At 43.5% G+C, this 18202-nt stretch overlaps 1 protein-coding gene across 2 annotated transcripts in view; it reads left to right on the plus strand.

The window, feature by feature from the left end:
* Nucleotides 1-2156: 2156 nt before the first annotated feature.
* SLC30A4 (solute carrier family 30 member 4) overlaps nt 2157-18202 on the plus strand; it is a 35293-nt gene continuing 19247 nt past the window's right edge. Inside the window, exons 1-2 of one of the 2 annotated variants that reach the window (XM_014606139.3) lie at nt 2158-2668; nt 12863-13009. In XM_014606139.3, the coding sequence (XP_014461625.1) occupies nt 2293-2668; nt 12863-13009 (523 nt within the window). In that variant the 5' untranslated portion in view covers nt 2158-2292. Of the gene's footprint in view, nt 2669-12862; nt 13010-18202 lie in introns of both variants that reach the window. The other variant, XM_059714648.1, reaches the window with a different exon arrangement.

Below are 18202 nucleotides of genomic sequence, written 5' to 3' on the forward strand. Positions count from 1 at the left end.
TGACTGTTCTCAATTAATACATCAGGGATATAAACATCAGAAATGCAAAGTACAACATTGGCACAAGAATAAGTGGGTAGAAACTTGTAAATGAATAAATAAAGGCTGAAGACATGGAAGTTTCTAACTACTAGAGCAGGGATATTCTGAAATTGCCTCTCAGTAGAAGTAGAGGCAGCAAATTACTAGATTCAGGGTACATCTACATGAGATGTTTACTGTGGAGTTGCCTAATTAGCTCCACAGTAAAGTCTCAGCCTCTATCACGTGCAACCCTATTAGGCTGCAGTAAACTAATAAACACCGCTGTAGGTGAGTGCTTGTAAACACAAGTACTGTTGTGTACTTGTTTAGTGCACTGTGACAGGTATAGACACTGACGGGGCTGGCTAGGGCACAAGGATGCTTCGGTGTGGGAGCTGCCTGCGAGGAAAGGGATATGGACATGCTTCCCTCAAAATGTAGAAAAGACACCAATGTTTTAACAGGTGAAGAGAAATTTGAAACAGTATGTGAAGATCACCCTTGCCTCTATTTTCAGTTGAAAAATGCATGAATTTTTTTTCCTGTGGAAGCAGACCGGCACTGCACATTCGTATCCTTTAACGTGTAACCCATAGATGTAAATCCCTCAAGCCTACAGCACTTCTTAACATTCCACACCCACAAATACAATAGGTGCTTTATGCACACAAGTATGCCGTACATCAGTCCTATCTGTGTAGCAAAGCAGGCGCGTGGAAAAGAAATTGGCTTTGTATTGACAGAACATATTTTAGTTTTAGGGCTTTTATAGTCAAACTCTCTAAACCATGCTGCAAATAGATCTATGAAATACTGGCATGGATAGGTAGGTAACCTGAGCAACCATTTTCCTTGCCATACCATCTAACCTTACACCTGGGGAGAAATCATAGAAAGTTACGGCTGGAAGGGACCTCAGGAGGTCATCTAGTCCAACTCCCTGCTCAAAGCAGAAGCAGCCCCAACTAAAGACTCCAGCCAGGGCTTTGTAGAGCCGAGGCTTAAAAACCTCCAAGGATGGAGATCCCACCACTTCTGTAGGTCAGTGGTTCTCAACCTCTTTTGTACCAGGACCCAATTGAAAAAATTGATGGCCAGTCCTGACCCAGTGCCCCTCAGTCCTGACCTGCTGCCCCCAGAGTGTGGGCGGGGGTGGGTGTATGGGGGAAAGGGTGTTTGTGGGGCCGGAGGCCCCAAGCAGCCCCCTGAAGGCTGGAACTCTGCCAGCCCACAGGGGAAACACCACAGTTTCCCACGTTTTTCTCCTTTAAAGAAGAATCCATTTTTAAAGTTTGTTCATGATCCTTTCCTATGTTCTTATGACCTGCTTTTGGTTTGCAACCCACAGGCTGAGAAACGCTGGCTTAGGTGTAGGCGACTGGTGGGGGGGGCACATGCTGTTCCCGCACCGCTGCCGGCAGCTTCTCTGGGTGCCCCCCAGGCTCAGGAGGCACCAGCCACCCGTGGGCCTGGGTAGCCCATTCCAGTGCTCCCCCAGCCTCCTGATGCAACACAGAGTTTTGCCAGACTGGACCGTAAATTAGAGCCCCTCTGCCCACTAACACATTCTTGGTCTGGCAACACAGGCGAGACGAGGTCCCATCGCTGGAGAACTGCTGACAGACTGGCAGGGGGTGCAGGAGTTACCACCCATCCCTGCCGTGCTACATTAGTAAAAAAGGCTCTGATCCCGTTAAGCTTTCACGCCTGTCCTCCCTCTCAAGCCAAGCAGCTGCTTATGCCGTTGCCAGACTAAAGCCCGGCCTTCCTTCCCACAGATGCCACGGCAGTAACTCAGCCGGGCCCGCAGCGCCGCGCCGCACACGCGGGCTCCAGCAGCTTCACGCCCTGTCCCTGTCCCTGCCGCGGCGCAGCCGCCTCCCCGCGGCCCGAGGCGCGGGCGGTGAGTGCGGGAGAAGCGGGGCCCGGGGCGCCCAGAGCCATCCGAGGCCGTTTCACTGCACTGAGACTATGAAGCCACAAAGGGGCCGCGGGAGGCAGGGGCCTGGCCGGGCGCCCCTCAGGTCAAGCCGCGGGCCGGGCCGGACCGGGCGCATGGCTGCCGCGCGGGCCCGCCCCTCGGCAGGCGGCGTGCGAGCGCCGCCAGGCCCGTCTGCGAGCTGCGCCGCGCCGCGCCGCGCCGCGCCTCGCCTGCGGGGAGCGCGGCCGCCGCGTCGTGAGGAGCCGGCCGGGCAGCAGGCCCGAGCCCGCCATGGCGTGAGGCGCCGGTGCCCGCCTGCATGAGGGCGCCTGGCAGCGGCGGCGGCGATGGCCGGGGCCCGGCTGTGGAGCAGCATCCGGGCGGCGCTGCGGCGGCGCGACGAGCCGCTCTTCCTCAACGACTCCAGCGCCTTCGACTTCTCGGACGAGGCGGCCGAGGACTGTCCCCGCTTCAACAAGCTGCGCGTCGTGGTGTCCGACGACGTCTCGGACGCGGGGCCGGAGCCGCCCGCCAACGGCGCCCACCTCGGGCCGCCGCCCGACCGCGACTCCCTGCTGCTGCGCGGCGCCGCGCCCGGCGCCCGGCCCGACCCCTGCCACGGCTGCCGTCGCCAGCGCGAGCGGGGCCGCCAGGCGAAGGTGAAGAGGCGGCTGAGTCTGGCCGCCGTCCTCTACCTCCTCTTCATGGCCGGGGAGCTCGTCGGTGAGTGCGCCCGGGGCGGGGGGTGGGGGGCTCGCGGCGGCCTCTTCACTCGGTGCGAGCGGAGCAGGAGGTGGGGCGCTGCGGCCCGGGGGGAAGGGGTGTCGGCGGGGATGGGGTCGGGGTCGGGTCGTCAGGAGATGGGCGCGGGGCGACCTGTGTAACGGGCCTTCCGTGTGCTGTGAGCTGCCAGGTGACCCGCGGGGGCCCTCGGCAGAGCCGTGGGGGGGGGAGAGTGTGTGTGTGTGTTCATAGATTGTAAGGAATATAGGAATAAATAGTTGGCAAGAAAAGAAAGGAATATAGATATAAATACTTTGGCAAGAAAGGAATGTAGAAGGGAAAAGAAGAAAAAAATAAGGAATATAGGAATAAATATTTTGGCAAGAAAAATAAATCGGGTCACCATCGAAACGCTTGGTAGGACGCCTGCTGATGGATTTGGGAGCATCAGTGTGAGAAGATGCTCGGGGGTTGTAGCGCTGTACGTGGTGTTTAGATTGATTGAGTTCTGCCTGCTCAATCAATATGGTTTTTGGAACGATTGAGTTCTGCTCACTCAATATGATTTGGCTGATTTGACCTGAAACATGAAATATATTAATTAAAAATGTGTCAAATTACCATAAGCAAATAGAAAATAGTTTCCCTCTCCATGTATTTTCAGTTATTGCATCTTTACTGTTTATCATAGGAGGGGGTGGAATGTTTTGGGGCAGAAATGCGGCTTCTCAGGTTCACAGTGTCCCTCTTATCACGGAATACCAGTGTTTGTAAGAGATATGTGTGTGTCAGCTTGGTTATCTGTGCTCCTTGTCCTCTGATACAGCAGCACAAACCATTGGGTAACTGACAACCCCCTAGGTTGCAGGCAGTGCTTTGAAAAAAGAGCACTATCACAGTGCACTACAGGCAGTCCTTGACTTCCAGCGGCTCGACTTGCAGCAATCTGCACTTGCGGCGCTCTGCGTTTTACACCTACATTATTACTTATGGTGCTGATCCTCGCACTTATGGCATGCTGTAAATGCGAGAATCCAGCGCCATACATCATTCAGTCAGTGCTCCAGCATCCTGATATGCAAGTCCTGATGTGTGAGTTTCTTCTACTTCCAAATTAAAGAACCCAAGCTGCCCATTGTAGTCTATGGCTGTAATGCCTTTGCAGTGTTGAGGGGAGTTCTCTCTTTGAGCAAACCTAAGTAATAGAAAGTGAAATTCAAGCCGTGTCCATTCAAGAACCTTGCAGCTTGTACTTGGCAATACAGTACAAGTCCTGATGTGCAAGTTTCTTAGTGCAAGTCCTTAGTGCTTAGTGTTAAGCTTTTTTATATTCAGTACTGTATTCAGTCTGCTGTTTCTCAGTGCAGGGGTTCCTGCTTAGTGGCTTCCTGATATTTCTTAGTGCAGGGGTTTCTGCCTTAAAAATGGCTGATTAAAAGGAAAGGCAGTGCTCTAGTGATGGTGTGGGTTCTGATAAGAAATGGAGAAAAGTCATCACCTTAGACATGAAAGCCAATGTGATTGAGCTTAGTGAGAGTGGTTTGTCGCAAACTGAAATTGGTAGGCGATTGGACCTATTTCATACTACTGTGCAAACTATTATTAGAGAAAAGAAAAAAATAAGTGGTGAAATTAAAAGCTCAGCCTCATTGCAATCCACTATTATAAGGCAATGTGCAGGACTTGTGGCTGAGATGGAAAGACTTTTAATTTTGTGGATTCAGGATCAAACTCAGTGCTGTGTGCCATTGAGTTTAGCCACCATTCAAGCCAAGGCTTTGAGTCTTTTTGACACGTGAAGCAACAACATGGTGAGGGATCCAAAGATGAAAAATTCAGTGCACCTAAAGATAGGCTTACCCTTTTGCTTGGCTCAAATGCTGCGGGTGATTTCAAGCTCAAACCCTTGCTTGTTTATCACTCCAAAAAGCCCAGAGCACTTGAGGGTTATGTTAAAGGCAGCCTTCCAGTCATCTGGAAATCAAATCGTAAAGCTTGGGTGACTGGAGCCCTTTTTGAGGATTGGTTCACTGACTATTTTGTGCCAGCTGTTCAGAATTATTGTGAAAGGAACAGCTTTGCACATAAAGCATTGTTAATTTTAGACAATACCCCTGGGCATCCTGCACACCTTGCAGGTTTAGACCCTAACATCAAGGTTGTTTTCTTGCCCCCAGCAACATCGCTGCTCCAGCCTATGGACCAGCTTTTAAGGCTCCAGCCTATGTATTGCATCTTTTAAGGCTTACTACCTTAGAAGAACCTTTGCCCAGGCCATCAGTATCACAGATCAGGGGGGTGGACCAACCCTCAAGAGATTCTCAAAGACCAACAACTTGATCTCTAATGCTTATGCGCGCTACAGGGAAATTTACAATGAGATTGAGAGGGCAATAAAACAAACATCCCTGGATCAGTTTTTCAAAAAGCCATCAAGTGGCCCTAAGTCTCCTTCACTTTCCAATTAAATAGCAGATTTAAATATGGTGTTTATGGTCATTTGTATAAAAAGTTGGGCATCAGGCCCTTGGTCGGGAACATAACCCTCTATTATAACATTGTTTCTATGGGAAAATCAGATTCAACTTGCATAGTTTTGATTTACAGCGCCTTTTCCAGGAATGTAACCCGCTGTAAGTGTGAGGACTGCCTGTATTTGCCTTCTCTGCATTAGATTAGTACCACTTCTACAAAGACTACCATTCCTCCACTGGACTCTTCTTGCCCCCAGAGCTGTTATAATCGGCAACATCAGGTCTAGTGCATGTTGTTTTAAAATAATAAATAAGTCTGAGCTACTTTGATAATGATTTAATGAAAGTTCTTGCATGTTTGTTTGTTAGGAGTCGGGAGAAACATGTTGCCTCTCTTTTTCACTCCTGTGATAAAATGCCATTTGATTGTTACTGGTTTGAATGATGAACGCAATTTCCAAGTTCAGTTTTTATTTAACCCAAACTGTCTATTTTGTTATCAAGGCATGTTATTGCTCTCAGTTCAAGAGAACTGTAAATTTTTAATCAAAACAGCATGACACAGCAGTCTATAAATCTGTAAAACAGTAAATTCATTCACCTGCTATGGCAGTTTAACCTTGAAAGAAAATCTAAGGTTGAAAGGCACATGGATGTGAACACAAAGTAATTAAAAGCTATACTTTCACCAATATGTAACCATTTTCTCTTTTAATATCCTAACCAGTGTTTATTCTTCATATAAATATTTCAATATCTGACTACAATCTGTCTTTTGTACCTATTTATATCATTTAATGTAAATGCCTGCTTGGTGCTACTTGAACTCTTGAAGAATATCTAAACTCTGCCATCCATTTTCTCCAGATCTGTTCTTCTGCTGCTCACTTTTTAGAAGCAACAGAGTTAAACATGTGGTGTCATTGCATTAGTGTATCAGTTATTAGACAGTCACTCATGCTGAACTGAGTTTTACTCATGATATACAATTTTTATCACTTTCTAAATATTTTAATATATCTCTGTAAATGGGAAAATAGCTATTGATCATAATTAAAAGCAGAAGTGGAAAGAGCTGTTGAAAGTACAAGACAGGTGCTGTGCGGGACAGGTAGTGTTTACAACGTTAGACTTACCACCTGTCACCTCAAATTTTTTTCAGTACTGACTGAAAGACTGTTTTTTAGTGGCTCAGTTGGAGTGAAATCTACCACTTCCTCATCTCTTGAGGTGTTCTTTTAGGGCAGGTTTGAGTAACACTTGTACTTGTGGGACATCATGCTATTGACTGGATGTTATCTGCACTACAAGTTGGCTGACAAGGTTCCTTGGGTGAATTTGATATCTTTTATTAGACCAACCCATATAGTTGGAGAATAGTTATTAAGCAAGCTTTCGAGTTCAAAAACCCTTCTTCAGGCTAAGGAAGTTTCAGCAGTTGGTGTGCACTCTTCCTGGATGGAATGAAAAGTAAAGAAGCCAGGGGCTGGGCTGGGGAGTCAGTTGCCAGGCAGATTATAATGTATCAAAAATCCAATGTCTATGTTTAGTCCCTGATCTCTAGTATCCAGGAGGTTGATGAAATGGAGCTCATAGGCTCGTCTGTGGGAAGTGTTGTGTAAGTTTCCCTTGAGGATCAGGACTGAGAGATTGGAGAGAGAGTGGCCCTCCTGTGAGAAACGTGCCCCCACTGGTAATTGGGTATTTCTGTCTTTGATAGATTTCCAGTGTGCATTCATTCTGGTGCGCAGTTGTTGTTCGGTCTCTCCTACGTGTTTTCCATCAGGGCATTTGGTGCATTGGATGAGGTATATTACATTTCTGGAAGTGCAGCTGTAAGATCCAGGGATGCTGATGGCTCTGTTGTGGGGTGTAGTAATTGTGGGGGTGGTGGAGATGTGTTGGCAGGTTTTGCATTTCTTGTCCTGGCACGGTCTGGATCCTTTTGGTGTGTTCTGGGCTTGAGGAAGTTTGCTTCTGGTGATGAGGTTGGTGAGGTTCGGTGCTTGTTTGAAGGCTAGGATTGGTGGCTCTGGGAAGATCTTTTTAAGAATGGGGTCTCTTTCTAGTATGGGTTGCAATTGTTTGAGGATTTTCTGTACAGGTTCAAGGGCGGGGTGGTATGTCATAACCAGCAGCGTGCGATTTATGGGGGAGTTTCTTCTGTACTGCAGCAGTTCTTCACGTGGTATCTGGGTGGTTCTTTCAAATGTGCAATCTATCTCTCTGGACGAGTGTCCTTGTTGGGTGAAAGTCTTTTTAAGATTGGTGAGGTGGCAATCCTGGGTGTTCTCTTCAGTACAAATGTGGTGGTATCTGAGGGCTTGGCTGTATATCACAGCTTTTTTGGTGTGCTTAGGGTGATTGCTGGTTCTGTGGGGATATGTATGTTGGTCTGTGGGTTTCTTGTATACTGTGGTCTGTATTTTACCCTTCTGGATACTGATCATTGTGTCTAAAAAGGAGATGTTGGTGCTGGAGTATTCTAAAGAAAGTCGGATGGAGGGGTGGTGACTGTTGAATTTCTGATGGAACTCAATCAGAGATTACAGGTTCTCAGTCCAAATGATGAAGATGTCATCGATGTATCTTAAGTATAGCAAGGGTTTGATGGTGCAGTTCTTGAGGATGTCTTCTTCCAGGTGGCTCATAAAAAGGTTGGCATACTGTGGGGCCATTTTAGTGCCCATAGCTGTTCCCATCATATGGAAGAAGTGTTGATTATTAAAAGTGAAATTGTTGTGTGTGAGGATGAAGTGTATAAGGTCAGTAATATCTTTGGGCCTGTATTCTGAGTTGTAATCTTGTTCCTGTAGATATGTAAGGTAGGCTTGGATGCCATCCTAGTGTGGGATGTTGGTATATAGGCTGGTAACGTCCATGGTGGCTAGGAGAGTGTTGCTGGGAAGGTGGTCTGTGTTTTAAAGTTTCCGTAGAAAGTCTGTAGTGTCTCGTACAAAACTTGCTCTTTGGGTGACGAGCGGTTTTAGGATTCAATGAAACCTGATATTTCCTCAGCTAGGGTCCCATGGAGAGACCAAACAACAACTGCACACCAGAATGAACGCACACTGGAAATCTATCAAAGACAGAAATACCCAATTACCGGTGGGGGCACATTTCTCACAGGAGGGCCACTCCCTCTCCAATCTCTCAGTCCTGATCCTCAAGGGAAACTTACACAACACTTCCCACAGACGAGCCTATGAGCTCCATTTCATCAACCTCCTGGATACTAGAGATCAGGGACTAAACATAGACATTGGATTTTTGATACATTATAATCTGCCTGGCAACTGACTCCCCAGCCCAGCCCCTGGCTTCTTTACTTTTCATTCCATCCAGGAAGAGCACACACCAACTGCTGAAACTTCCTTAGCCTGACGAAGGGTTTTTGAACTCGAAAGCTTGCTTAATAACTGTTCTCCAACTATATGGGTTGGTCTAATAAAAGAGATCAAATTCACCCAAGGAACCTTGTCTGCCTATGTCCTTAGACCAACACGGCTACAACCTACACCCCTGCTACAAGTTGGCTGTGATTTGGCAAACCCCTTATGCAAATATATAATTTACTAAACCTCTAATGGGGAATCTTCAAGAGAAAAAGTCTATTTTTTGGTCTCACAACAGGTAATTGACATCTGTTACCTGTTCTCTTGCGTCTTATCTTAGACCTTATCTTAAGAACACAGGGTAATAGCAAGTAGTGATTATGCTCATCAGCTTTTCTGCTTTTCAGGGCTTGGTTGGTCATTAATAAGACTGCCAGAGTCCATAATCTAATTATGAATTAAATGCTTAACTCTGAACAAATTGTACAGACCTGATGGAATGACTTCATTTGTCCTCTCCTGGTTTTATCTTTTTAGTGTAGCATGAGCAAAGAGTGAATTTTGTAGAGGATGTATCTGCACCCCTGGCATGTGATCTCAGGTATAAGAAAAGTCATGTCATAAGTATGCATTTGTTTCTGCATGTCCATGTAGTTTTAGTGTCTCAAGGTAAAAATCAGCATAGACATTTTGTTAGTGTATAGATTTTGCGACTGGTAGAACTACTAACTGAGTTTCCTTAGCTGTTGTTGGGCTAGGTACTGGAATCACTGAGATCTTGAAATGGGTGGCTTCAGCATCAGTCTTAGGGATTTGCTTGAGATCTCAAGGACTGCAGGTGGTTTCTGGTTCAGTCCTCTATTCATGATTTGGAGACAGAACTGGAGATGGGGGTCTCTAAAATTAAACTACAGTTTAATCGTGATCAGTTCATCATGGCTTCTGTCTTGGAATCGAGGCTCATCCAAGTTCCAGAGTGATAGATCTCTAGGGTAGTAATATAGTCCTTGATCTTTGTAATATCTGGGCACCTCAAATTCTTTAACGTATATCCTCACAATAACCACATGAGGTGTATTATCTGTTGTCTTTCATACAAGAGGTTACTAAGTAATTTGTTCAAGGATTACAGGAGGCCTGTGGCAGAGCATGGAACTGAATACCAGGTTCCAAGCCTTGTGTTAGTATATTAATGACTGGACTTCACTACACTAACTTTCTTCCTTTCCTTCTTTTCTGATCCTTCCTCTTGAGAACATTCTGAAGCTTATTGCTCAGGCATTTGAGAAACGTTGCAAGTAATCTCTAGGACTTTCCCACAACTTTATTTCTATGACCTTTGACACACACTGGCAATTACATGCCTCCTTCCCCAGTGCTGCTCTCAAAGTAGGGGTGTACAGATTTAGTTCTAGGGAAAAAGGGTATATTACCATGGCAGATAACCCTGTCATACAAAATTAATGTACTTAGCAAAAAGTGTTCACCTGCCTACATTGTTACACCTGGGCATCCGTAGAAGGTTTTTTTTTTCCTTAGGAACTGGATCTGTGAAATCTTGACCAGCAGGGGTTTCAAACTGTGGGCCAAGTGATTAATCCAGCCCACTTCAGGGTTGTTATGTTGACTGTTTCTCAATGTGATGAACAGTTGATTTAAAATTTGGATAAGATAGAGCGTTCTAGCTGAACTGTCACTTCTGTGGGAATGCTGCTGTATCAGGAGGTGAAAGATGCATTGTACCTACTGGCTGACTCTCATCTAGTCTTTTTTACTGGGGTTTTGCATGTGTTTAGAAATTTGTGATCAGTCGCCCATGAGATGAATTTCTGTCCTTCACGGCTGAGTGAAAACAGTGGCAAGGTATTGGAGCTTTTAATGACAGGGATTATTAATGCCTTTTTTTTTTTTTTTAAGAGATGCAATTCATGTTTAAACAGTTTTTAAGTCTTTTCTCAAGAACCTACACTTAGAGATTAAGAACCTTAACTTTTAGAATGACTTGTATTCTCAATTCTTGCCTTGTCACCATTCATATTACGTTAATATTATTCAGTATTTAATTTCCCTTTTTATTATTATTTTTAAAAGGTTATTTTAAAAAAAAAGAGAGGTTACCTACATAGAAATGACTTGGTCTGAACCAAAGTGGCCTTAACTGAGTTCTTATTAATGGAGTTGCCTATAACATAGGTGTCTTAATATTGACATGCTTCTAAAAACCAAGGGAAAAACTGAACAGAAAAGCTATGCACGTATGCTAAAATGCTTGGTTTAAAGTAGTAGTTCTCAATCTTCTTAGGCTAAAGGCACCCCTCTGTAACTTTTGTGAATTGAACAGCATCCCATTTAAAAAACCCCCCAGTATTTATTGCAGTACTTACCTCCTTGCAGAGGGGCCAGGCAGTGTGGGTAGGGGAGCAGTCAAGCCGGGAGAACCGCAGCCTGTCCTTAGCTGCTTTCTTTGGCACACCTTGCTTATCTTCTCTCACTTCCTGTGGCATCCTTTAAAGGATTGTGGTATCCCAGCATGTCCCAGCACCCTGGTTAAGAATCACTGCTTTAAAGGTTCATAAAGTAAAGCTACTGAACCAAATTTCTTTATACTTGAATTGTTGTTCTTTCTACAATGAAGACTGTAAAAACAAGGGAAGTCCAATGTTTCAAACTGCAAGTTTTGTTTTGTTTTCTTTTTGTTTTATTTTTTTAACTAATGTAAGGTCACAAGCTTCATGCAGAATAGATGGGAAAAGGGTAACGTTCTGTGTAACAAGCTATTTTGCTTGTTTTGATAATTCATAGATTGATAGATGTTAGGGTCAGAAGGGACCTCAGTAGATCGAGTCCGACCCCCTGCCTAGGTAGGGAAGAGTGCTGGGTAAAGACGACTCCAGCCAGGTGCTTGTCTAGCCTCTTAAAGACCCCCAAAGTAGGGGAGAGCACCACCTCCCTTGGAAGTCTGTTCCAGATTTTGGCAACCCTTATCGTAAAGTTCTTTCTGATGTCTAACCTAAATCTGCTCTTCATCAGTTCGTGGCCGTTGTTCCTAGTGACTCCAAGGGGTGCCCTGATAAACAGAGCACTCCCTATTCTTTGTTGCCCCCACCCCCCGGTGAATTTGTAGACAGCCACGAGGTCCCCTCTCAACCTGCTCTTGTGGAGGCTGAAGAGATCCAGGGTCCTCAATCCGTCCTCATAGGAGAGATCAAATTTAGATATTTGTGGTTATTTACTGGCAACCACTATAATGCACATTTGAGATGGCTACATCCACAACATATGCATACAGACAATTCTTTGGTGACTGACCTATCGGGAAATCTACCAATTATGAGCTTTCTTTTGCTATACTCTAGTAGTTTAGACAGGATCCTCAAATTGTCCTTGCACAAAGGTCAGGTAATGGGAAATAATAGAAACAAAAGCCTTTCCATCTGAGGTATTGTTTTAGTCTAAAACTTGAAACTCGAGCCTGACAAGTAAAAAACCAGCATCATACTATACTTGGCAGTAATTGCAGGTTCAAAAATAATCTCAAACTTCTCCCAGGACAAAGAGACAAACTAAAATGCTGATGAACTGGCAGGGACAATGGGAACAGGCATAAGTCTCATTGTAATTATTTTTAAGATATGTACATGAGAATGTCCTTGGCTTCCCTTTGTGGAAAGGATGGTGTGAAGAGAAGAAGAATATATGCATGTTAGATTAATCCCTCCACTCCATCTATCTAATATTATTGACATCTGCTTTGGGGCAAATCAATATCTTTGACCTTGTGATCTGGGGATATAGACGTCAGTACAGCCCACAATTAATTATGAGAAGTGGAATAAATTTCAAAGAAAAAATATTTCCAAGTAAAAGTATTGGCAAAAAATTATCCACTCCTCCTAGGTACAGGGAATGATGATGTTGGGTAAGGTTAAATTAATGAAAATTGAGAGAGGAGGGTGAATTTCTTTGTCACTGAGTCATTGGAGCTTTACCCCCATTTCAAAGTGTCAAAAGATTTACAGCAGTGGCTTAACAAAAGGATCAGCTGACTAAACACACAAAATAATACAGAGAAAAGACATTAAGCTACTTTGAGCCTGTTCCTGCGAACCTTTTGCTAGCAAGTAGTCTCAGTGAAGTCGTAGGTCTGAGTCCTTTCTAACTACCTAATCTGTGTTGCTGTTTATACTGCATTTATCACCATAGTAGCATTATAACATAGCATGGCAGATTGATGGTAAAACCATCAGTTTGGTGAACGCTTATAAGAAGCATATCCAGTTGCTCAGTGCAGCATTCTGCATGCTGGTGGTTGTAAACTCTGCCAAAAGCATATTACACATAATCATTAATATTGCATGCTCTAACTTTTCCCATTTTATTTTTAGGTGGATATGTTGCAAATAGTCTAGCAATCATGACAGATGCGCTCCATATGTTAACTGACCTTAGTGGTATTATTTTGACCCTCCTTGCTTTATGGTTATCTGCAAAAGCTCCTACAAAAAGGTTCACCTTTGGATTCCATCGCTTAGGTATGTAAAAATTTTGGATTTTACTATTAAAACAATGGTGTGACTAACAACTTGAAAGTCTAATTTTAGAGTCCTATTGTAGAGGTTTAAATAATTGGAAGAAAATGGGTAATGCACATTTAAAAATAGCTTTACATTTTGAAGTCCTGATTCTCATTTACTCTTAAGATCTCTTTATACTCTTATAAGAAGTGCTACTCTATGCTACTGTTCACAGCAGTAGTACAGAGCTGTGCTAGTTTTATGCTACTGGGGAGTTCTCCTTGGCACAATGGCACACACATAATTGATCCGGGCCAAGGATGTATTGTTCTCTCCAAAGCAAAGTTGTGATAAACAGGGGGGCCTTTGCAGAAAGGTTATGCTGCTGTTGTCTGCATTGATGCTTTTTGTATAGCCAAAGAGAGAGTTGTCCCTGGCTGTCAGATTGGCTTCTTTTGAGTACTAACCTCACTGCATTGTTTAATAGGATATAGAAAGTGGCAGGCATCTTGGCCTTAATTTTCTTCTTCTTTACTTCTTTGCTGTTCTTTCAGATGTAAATTGCACGGAGAAGGCTTTGTTCCAGACAATGATATATCTTTTCAATCACTGTACTATTACAGCTCCTTTTAGGAAATTTAATGTAACGGTGATTATTTAATCTTCAGTTATGTAGCAAGGCATAGCCTCTTCCTTGCAAATAACTTAGTATTAATTATTGCCTATCAAACTGCTTGGTGAGAACTTGATCTCTCATATGGACAACAATCATTCAGCATACAGCCTTGGCTACCAAGGGATTTTTTGAATATCCGAGGATACAAGGAAATACCTGTCCTGAGCCATTCCTGGAGAAATGCTATACCTGTATAAAAGCGATCTCCTCTTGTGTGGCTAACTCCAGTTGGAAACTTAGCATAGACAAGGCTTAGGGGAAAGTCCAAAATGATCTTGATAGTGTAATGTCACAAGCACAATACTGTCCTGAAGTTGAGGTTTTGCCAAAGGGGGTAGGGGAAAACTCCCTAGGTAGAGACATGGCTGGGACTGAATGTGCAGCCATCCATCAGTGGTCAATAGTAACATGAGTTGTTTTAGCAACTAGGCCTCCTGTGTACTCCTGCGTTTTGGAAGATTATGTCTATTAGGCAAAGATCACTTCTCTGATCCACCACAACCCCCATTCATTGTTGCTTGTACTGCAGTAGCATCTCAACAAGTCCATTGTGCTAGCTGCAGTACATAGACCACAGTTGCTGTCCCTGAGAGCTTACAGTCTATGGGCCAGATTTTGATACCTTTTGGTTTTGAAGTGCTGGTGACTTCAGCAGGCTTGCTAGTGAAATAAGTTAAAGGTATTTCAATAATTATGTAACCTAGTCTAAATATACAAAACAGATAAAGCGTGAAAGAAAGGAGGTGTTGCCTCATCTTATAATCAGGGAAAATGTTCCACAGAGAGATTAAATCACTTTCTGGAGATCACGTAGGAAGTGTGTGATAGCTCTGATCCCCAGGCCAGTGCCTTAACCACAAGACTGCTTCTTTTCTCAACTCCATGCTGTTGTGGAGTAGCATCATAGAACTGTGCTGTGAGCTGTTGTGTCAGTTACCTCCCCAGACTACAAAGAAGAGCAGGGAAACACTGACTCTGGTACATGCTTTATATGCCAAAGTGTTTATCTCAGCCTGTTACTAATTCTTTCTGGGACCTTCGTAAAGTTATTTTAAGTCTGCCCATTTTAGGCATCAGTAAAAGTAGATGCATATATAAAATAATTGTTTACCAACTTCAGAAATCTGTTGTGAATATTAATTCACTTTTTAAAGAACTTTTACAGTTATGACTAGAACATATTTTAATCTTTAACAGTATGAGATGCTACTAATAATGTCTGACTGCAGGTCTTGAATTGTAAATATTTTTACAGGAGCTCTCCAACTGTTATGCTCTTTATAAAATATCACAGCTGTTTCTGTTCATCTGGGATTTAGAATGCTTGTAACTTCCAAGTTTCCTATAGCTCAGTACAATGTTAGACCTGAAGTTTACAATTGATATTTCAGATTTTATAAGTGGTAGAGAATTCATCAGCCCTATCACCCAGCCTTAGGCTATCAATTAGTCACTTAATACTGCGTAATACTGTACAGCAGCAGTTTGGTGGGACTTCTAGCTCAAAGGGTCTGCCAGCATTTCAATTAAAAACTTTTCTTTCAAGAGTTTTTAATTACGTGGCTTGAGCTCCCTGCAATATGACCCTTCAGGCTTGCCTCGGAGCACTTCTGGGGGAATATGAATACATACAGAAGTTTGTGTGGTAGAATTTAGTACTAATGAGTTCTCTAGGCTTCATTCAAAACATTAGTTTTTTTCAGAGTTTTCTGTAGTAGTCAAGCGCTAATTTGTCTGTAGAAGTGAATATGTGACCCAAGACCAAATTAAGATAAAAATGAAGGACAGCAGCCCATCTTCTTAAAAAACAGAACACCATTTCTGTTAAACTATTCTCTTGAAAGTATGTGGCAGTTGTGGAAACCTGAAGCAAAGGACCCATATCTATTTGGGCTTATTTTATACTTGTAACAAGCATTTCAAGGTAGAGAGAGGAAAAATGTGTTTCAGGGATCTTCTCAGTATTTCACATGGAAGTCAATTTGGCTCTACATCAGATGTTCTACTTATATATTTCATTCAAGGATTTAAAAGCACATTAATTCATGGAACCTTGGAATACTGTGAGATTATCCAAGTACTGTTTTCTCCATTTTATTGCTGGGGGAGATGTGGGCATATTAATTGAAAGGTCAAAATGATCAAATTTAGGTTCCAACAGTTTTATATGCATTTGCTTGCCTAAGTTGAAGTACTTAAATGCACTCATTTTGGATAAAGTAGCCAATGTCACATGAGTGGACACTAGCAATGGAATAAAAACTCTTCTGCTCTAATCGCTTCAGGATGCATTTTCTGAAACATCCTAGAGGCTGGAATTGGGAGAACCTTTCTATCTGAAAGGCTAGTTAAGCACTGGATTAGATTACCTAAGAAAGTTGTTGAAACCCAAGTAGAAATTTTTAATGGCAGGTGAGACAAATATCTGCCAGGAATGCTTTATATATAGTTGCTCCTGCTTTGGGACAGAGGGATGGGCTAAATTAGTAATGTTCAACCTTTCAACAACGCGGGCCAGATGAGTGGTAAAGGACTGATCTGCGGACTGGATTGGGCCTTAGAGCCGAGTACCACCTCATCCCTATCCCATGATTTGCATTGGGTGCTGGGGATCTGGTGCCATCCTCTTCTGCCCCCATGTACTGGGATCTGGGGCCTGGTGACACTCCCTCTTGTCTCCTACTTACCAGAGTTGGGTCCTGGAAGCCCAGCATTGCCTGCCCCCAAGAGGCCTGGCATCATCCCCCACGTGTCAGGGTTTGGTCCCAGGGGCCTGGTGCTATTCCCTCCTGGCACCCATACCGAGGTTGGGCCTTGGGGCCCTGTGCTGCCCTTGCCCAGTTCTCTGTGCTGGGATTAGGTGCCCAATCCGGTACACAGGGCATGGGGCTCCCCATGGATCTGGAATTTTGGCAGCAGGGGAGCAATGCCACTGCTTCCCTACTGCCAAATTTCTGAACCAGTGTGGAGACCCATAGGCAGGGAGTTGAGTAGGAACCAACCTTTTTGGCAGGAGTGCCACATACTAGCCCTGTGCCCTCCCTGAGTGCTACTGTGCCCCCCCCTTCCCCTGACTGATTTGCTGCTTTGCTTTCTGGTTCCTTCCCCATGGTCTCTGCTGCTCTGCTTTCTGCTCCCTGCCCTGTCTGCCACTGTGCTGCCCTCCCAGATTTGCCATGTGCCACGCAGAGGCTGCCTATGGCACTTGTGCCGCAGGTTGGGCACCCCTTGGTTAGATCACCTCTTGGAGTCACTTCTGTCCCTATTTGCTGTGATTTTGTACTATAAGAACCTTGTTATGAAATGATTTAAGACCAACATTAATCTGACTTTAATCAAATATATATTAAAAAGTAGAAAATGATTAAAAATCCAGTACATGGAGGGAGATTTTGGTACAGAAAATATGAAGTATTTTCTAAAACTCTGGGAACATAAGAAAATTGATGCACTTTGCATTGATTTTCTTTTTAGTTAATCTATTTAGACACTTATCTTGGCAATATTACAAATACAGCGGAGAGTATTTCTAATGTTCAGAATCACTTTCATTCACAGATCCCTGAATTTTCAAAGCTCTTCATTCCCCAAGCCTGAAAGAGCATTTTTATTTGTAAAAATGTTTCAGCAACATCCTGCCCATTAGCACTATTGATTATCGATTTGAATTCTGGAGTAAAATTAGCACTACTTTCACCTACTCAGATTATCTTTAAATGCAGAATATCTGTTTGTGTCTTTGGCTTTGTTTCAGGTCCTGAAAGGTAATTTTATCAACTCCGGGTTTTGTAATGGTTAGAAAAATGTGGAAGTATAAGTGAAATATGCATGCAAGTTTGGAATGTGATGCATCTTTAAAATGAAAATTAAGTCAGTTTCACCAAGTGGAGATGTCCCCTTTTCAGCTAGTGACTGAACAGATTTAACCACAGATACTGAATCTGGCAGCTTTCCATTGTTGGTGAGACTCTCATTAACTCCAGAAATAATTGATCCATTTAGATAGAGCATGGTTAATTTAATAAGATGTGAAGGATTACAGCAAGAAGAAATTCATAATTCCAACAGGATGGAATTTTTCTGAAAGCTAATGTGAAGAAAAGCACTGTTTTTGTAAGGATACCAACATGAATAGTCTGCCTGTTTCATGAAGAACCTCACCAACTGTGTGGATAACTTTTTAGAGATGGCTGTTGCTCTGAAATAATCTAAGACCATGACAGTTTCCTCCATGACCCCTATTACTGCCTGGTAATGTTTGTGTTCAGCCAGCAGTCATACAATGAACTGCTGAGTGCATTGGTGAGAGTTTCTTTCTGCCAACAAAATTAAACTATGGACCAAAATATTTTAGTGACAATAAAATGCTTCTACAGAGGCATACTTTTTACTATGCCACAGCCTGAAAAAAATGAAGAGTTCCATGGTAAAAACGATGTAATCTGCAACAAAGATATTTTTTGTATGCTGACAGATTTAAGGCAGGGAGAACTGAAATAGATGTTAAATATCAGCACAGATCAACAATGTAGAAT

The sequence above is a fragment of the Alligator mississippiensis genome, chromosome 11 (assembly GCF_030867095.1).
Source record: "Alligator mississippiensis isolate rAllMis1 chromosome 11, rAllMis1, whole genome shotgun sequence".
In the NCBI taxonomy this organism is placed as follows: Eukaryota; Metazoa; Chordata; order Crocodylia; family Alligatoridae; genus Alligator; species Alligator mississippiensis.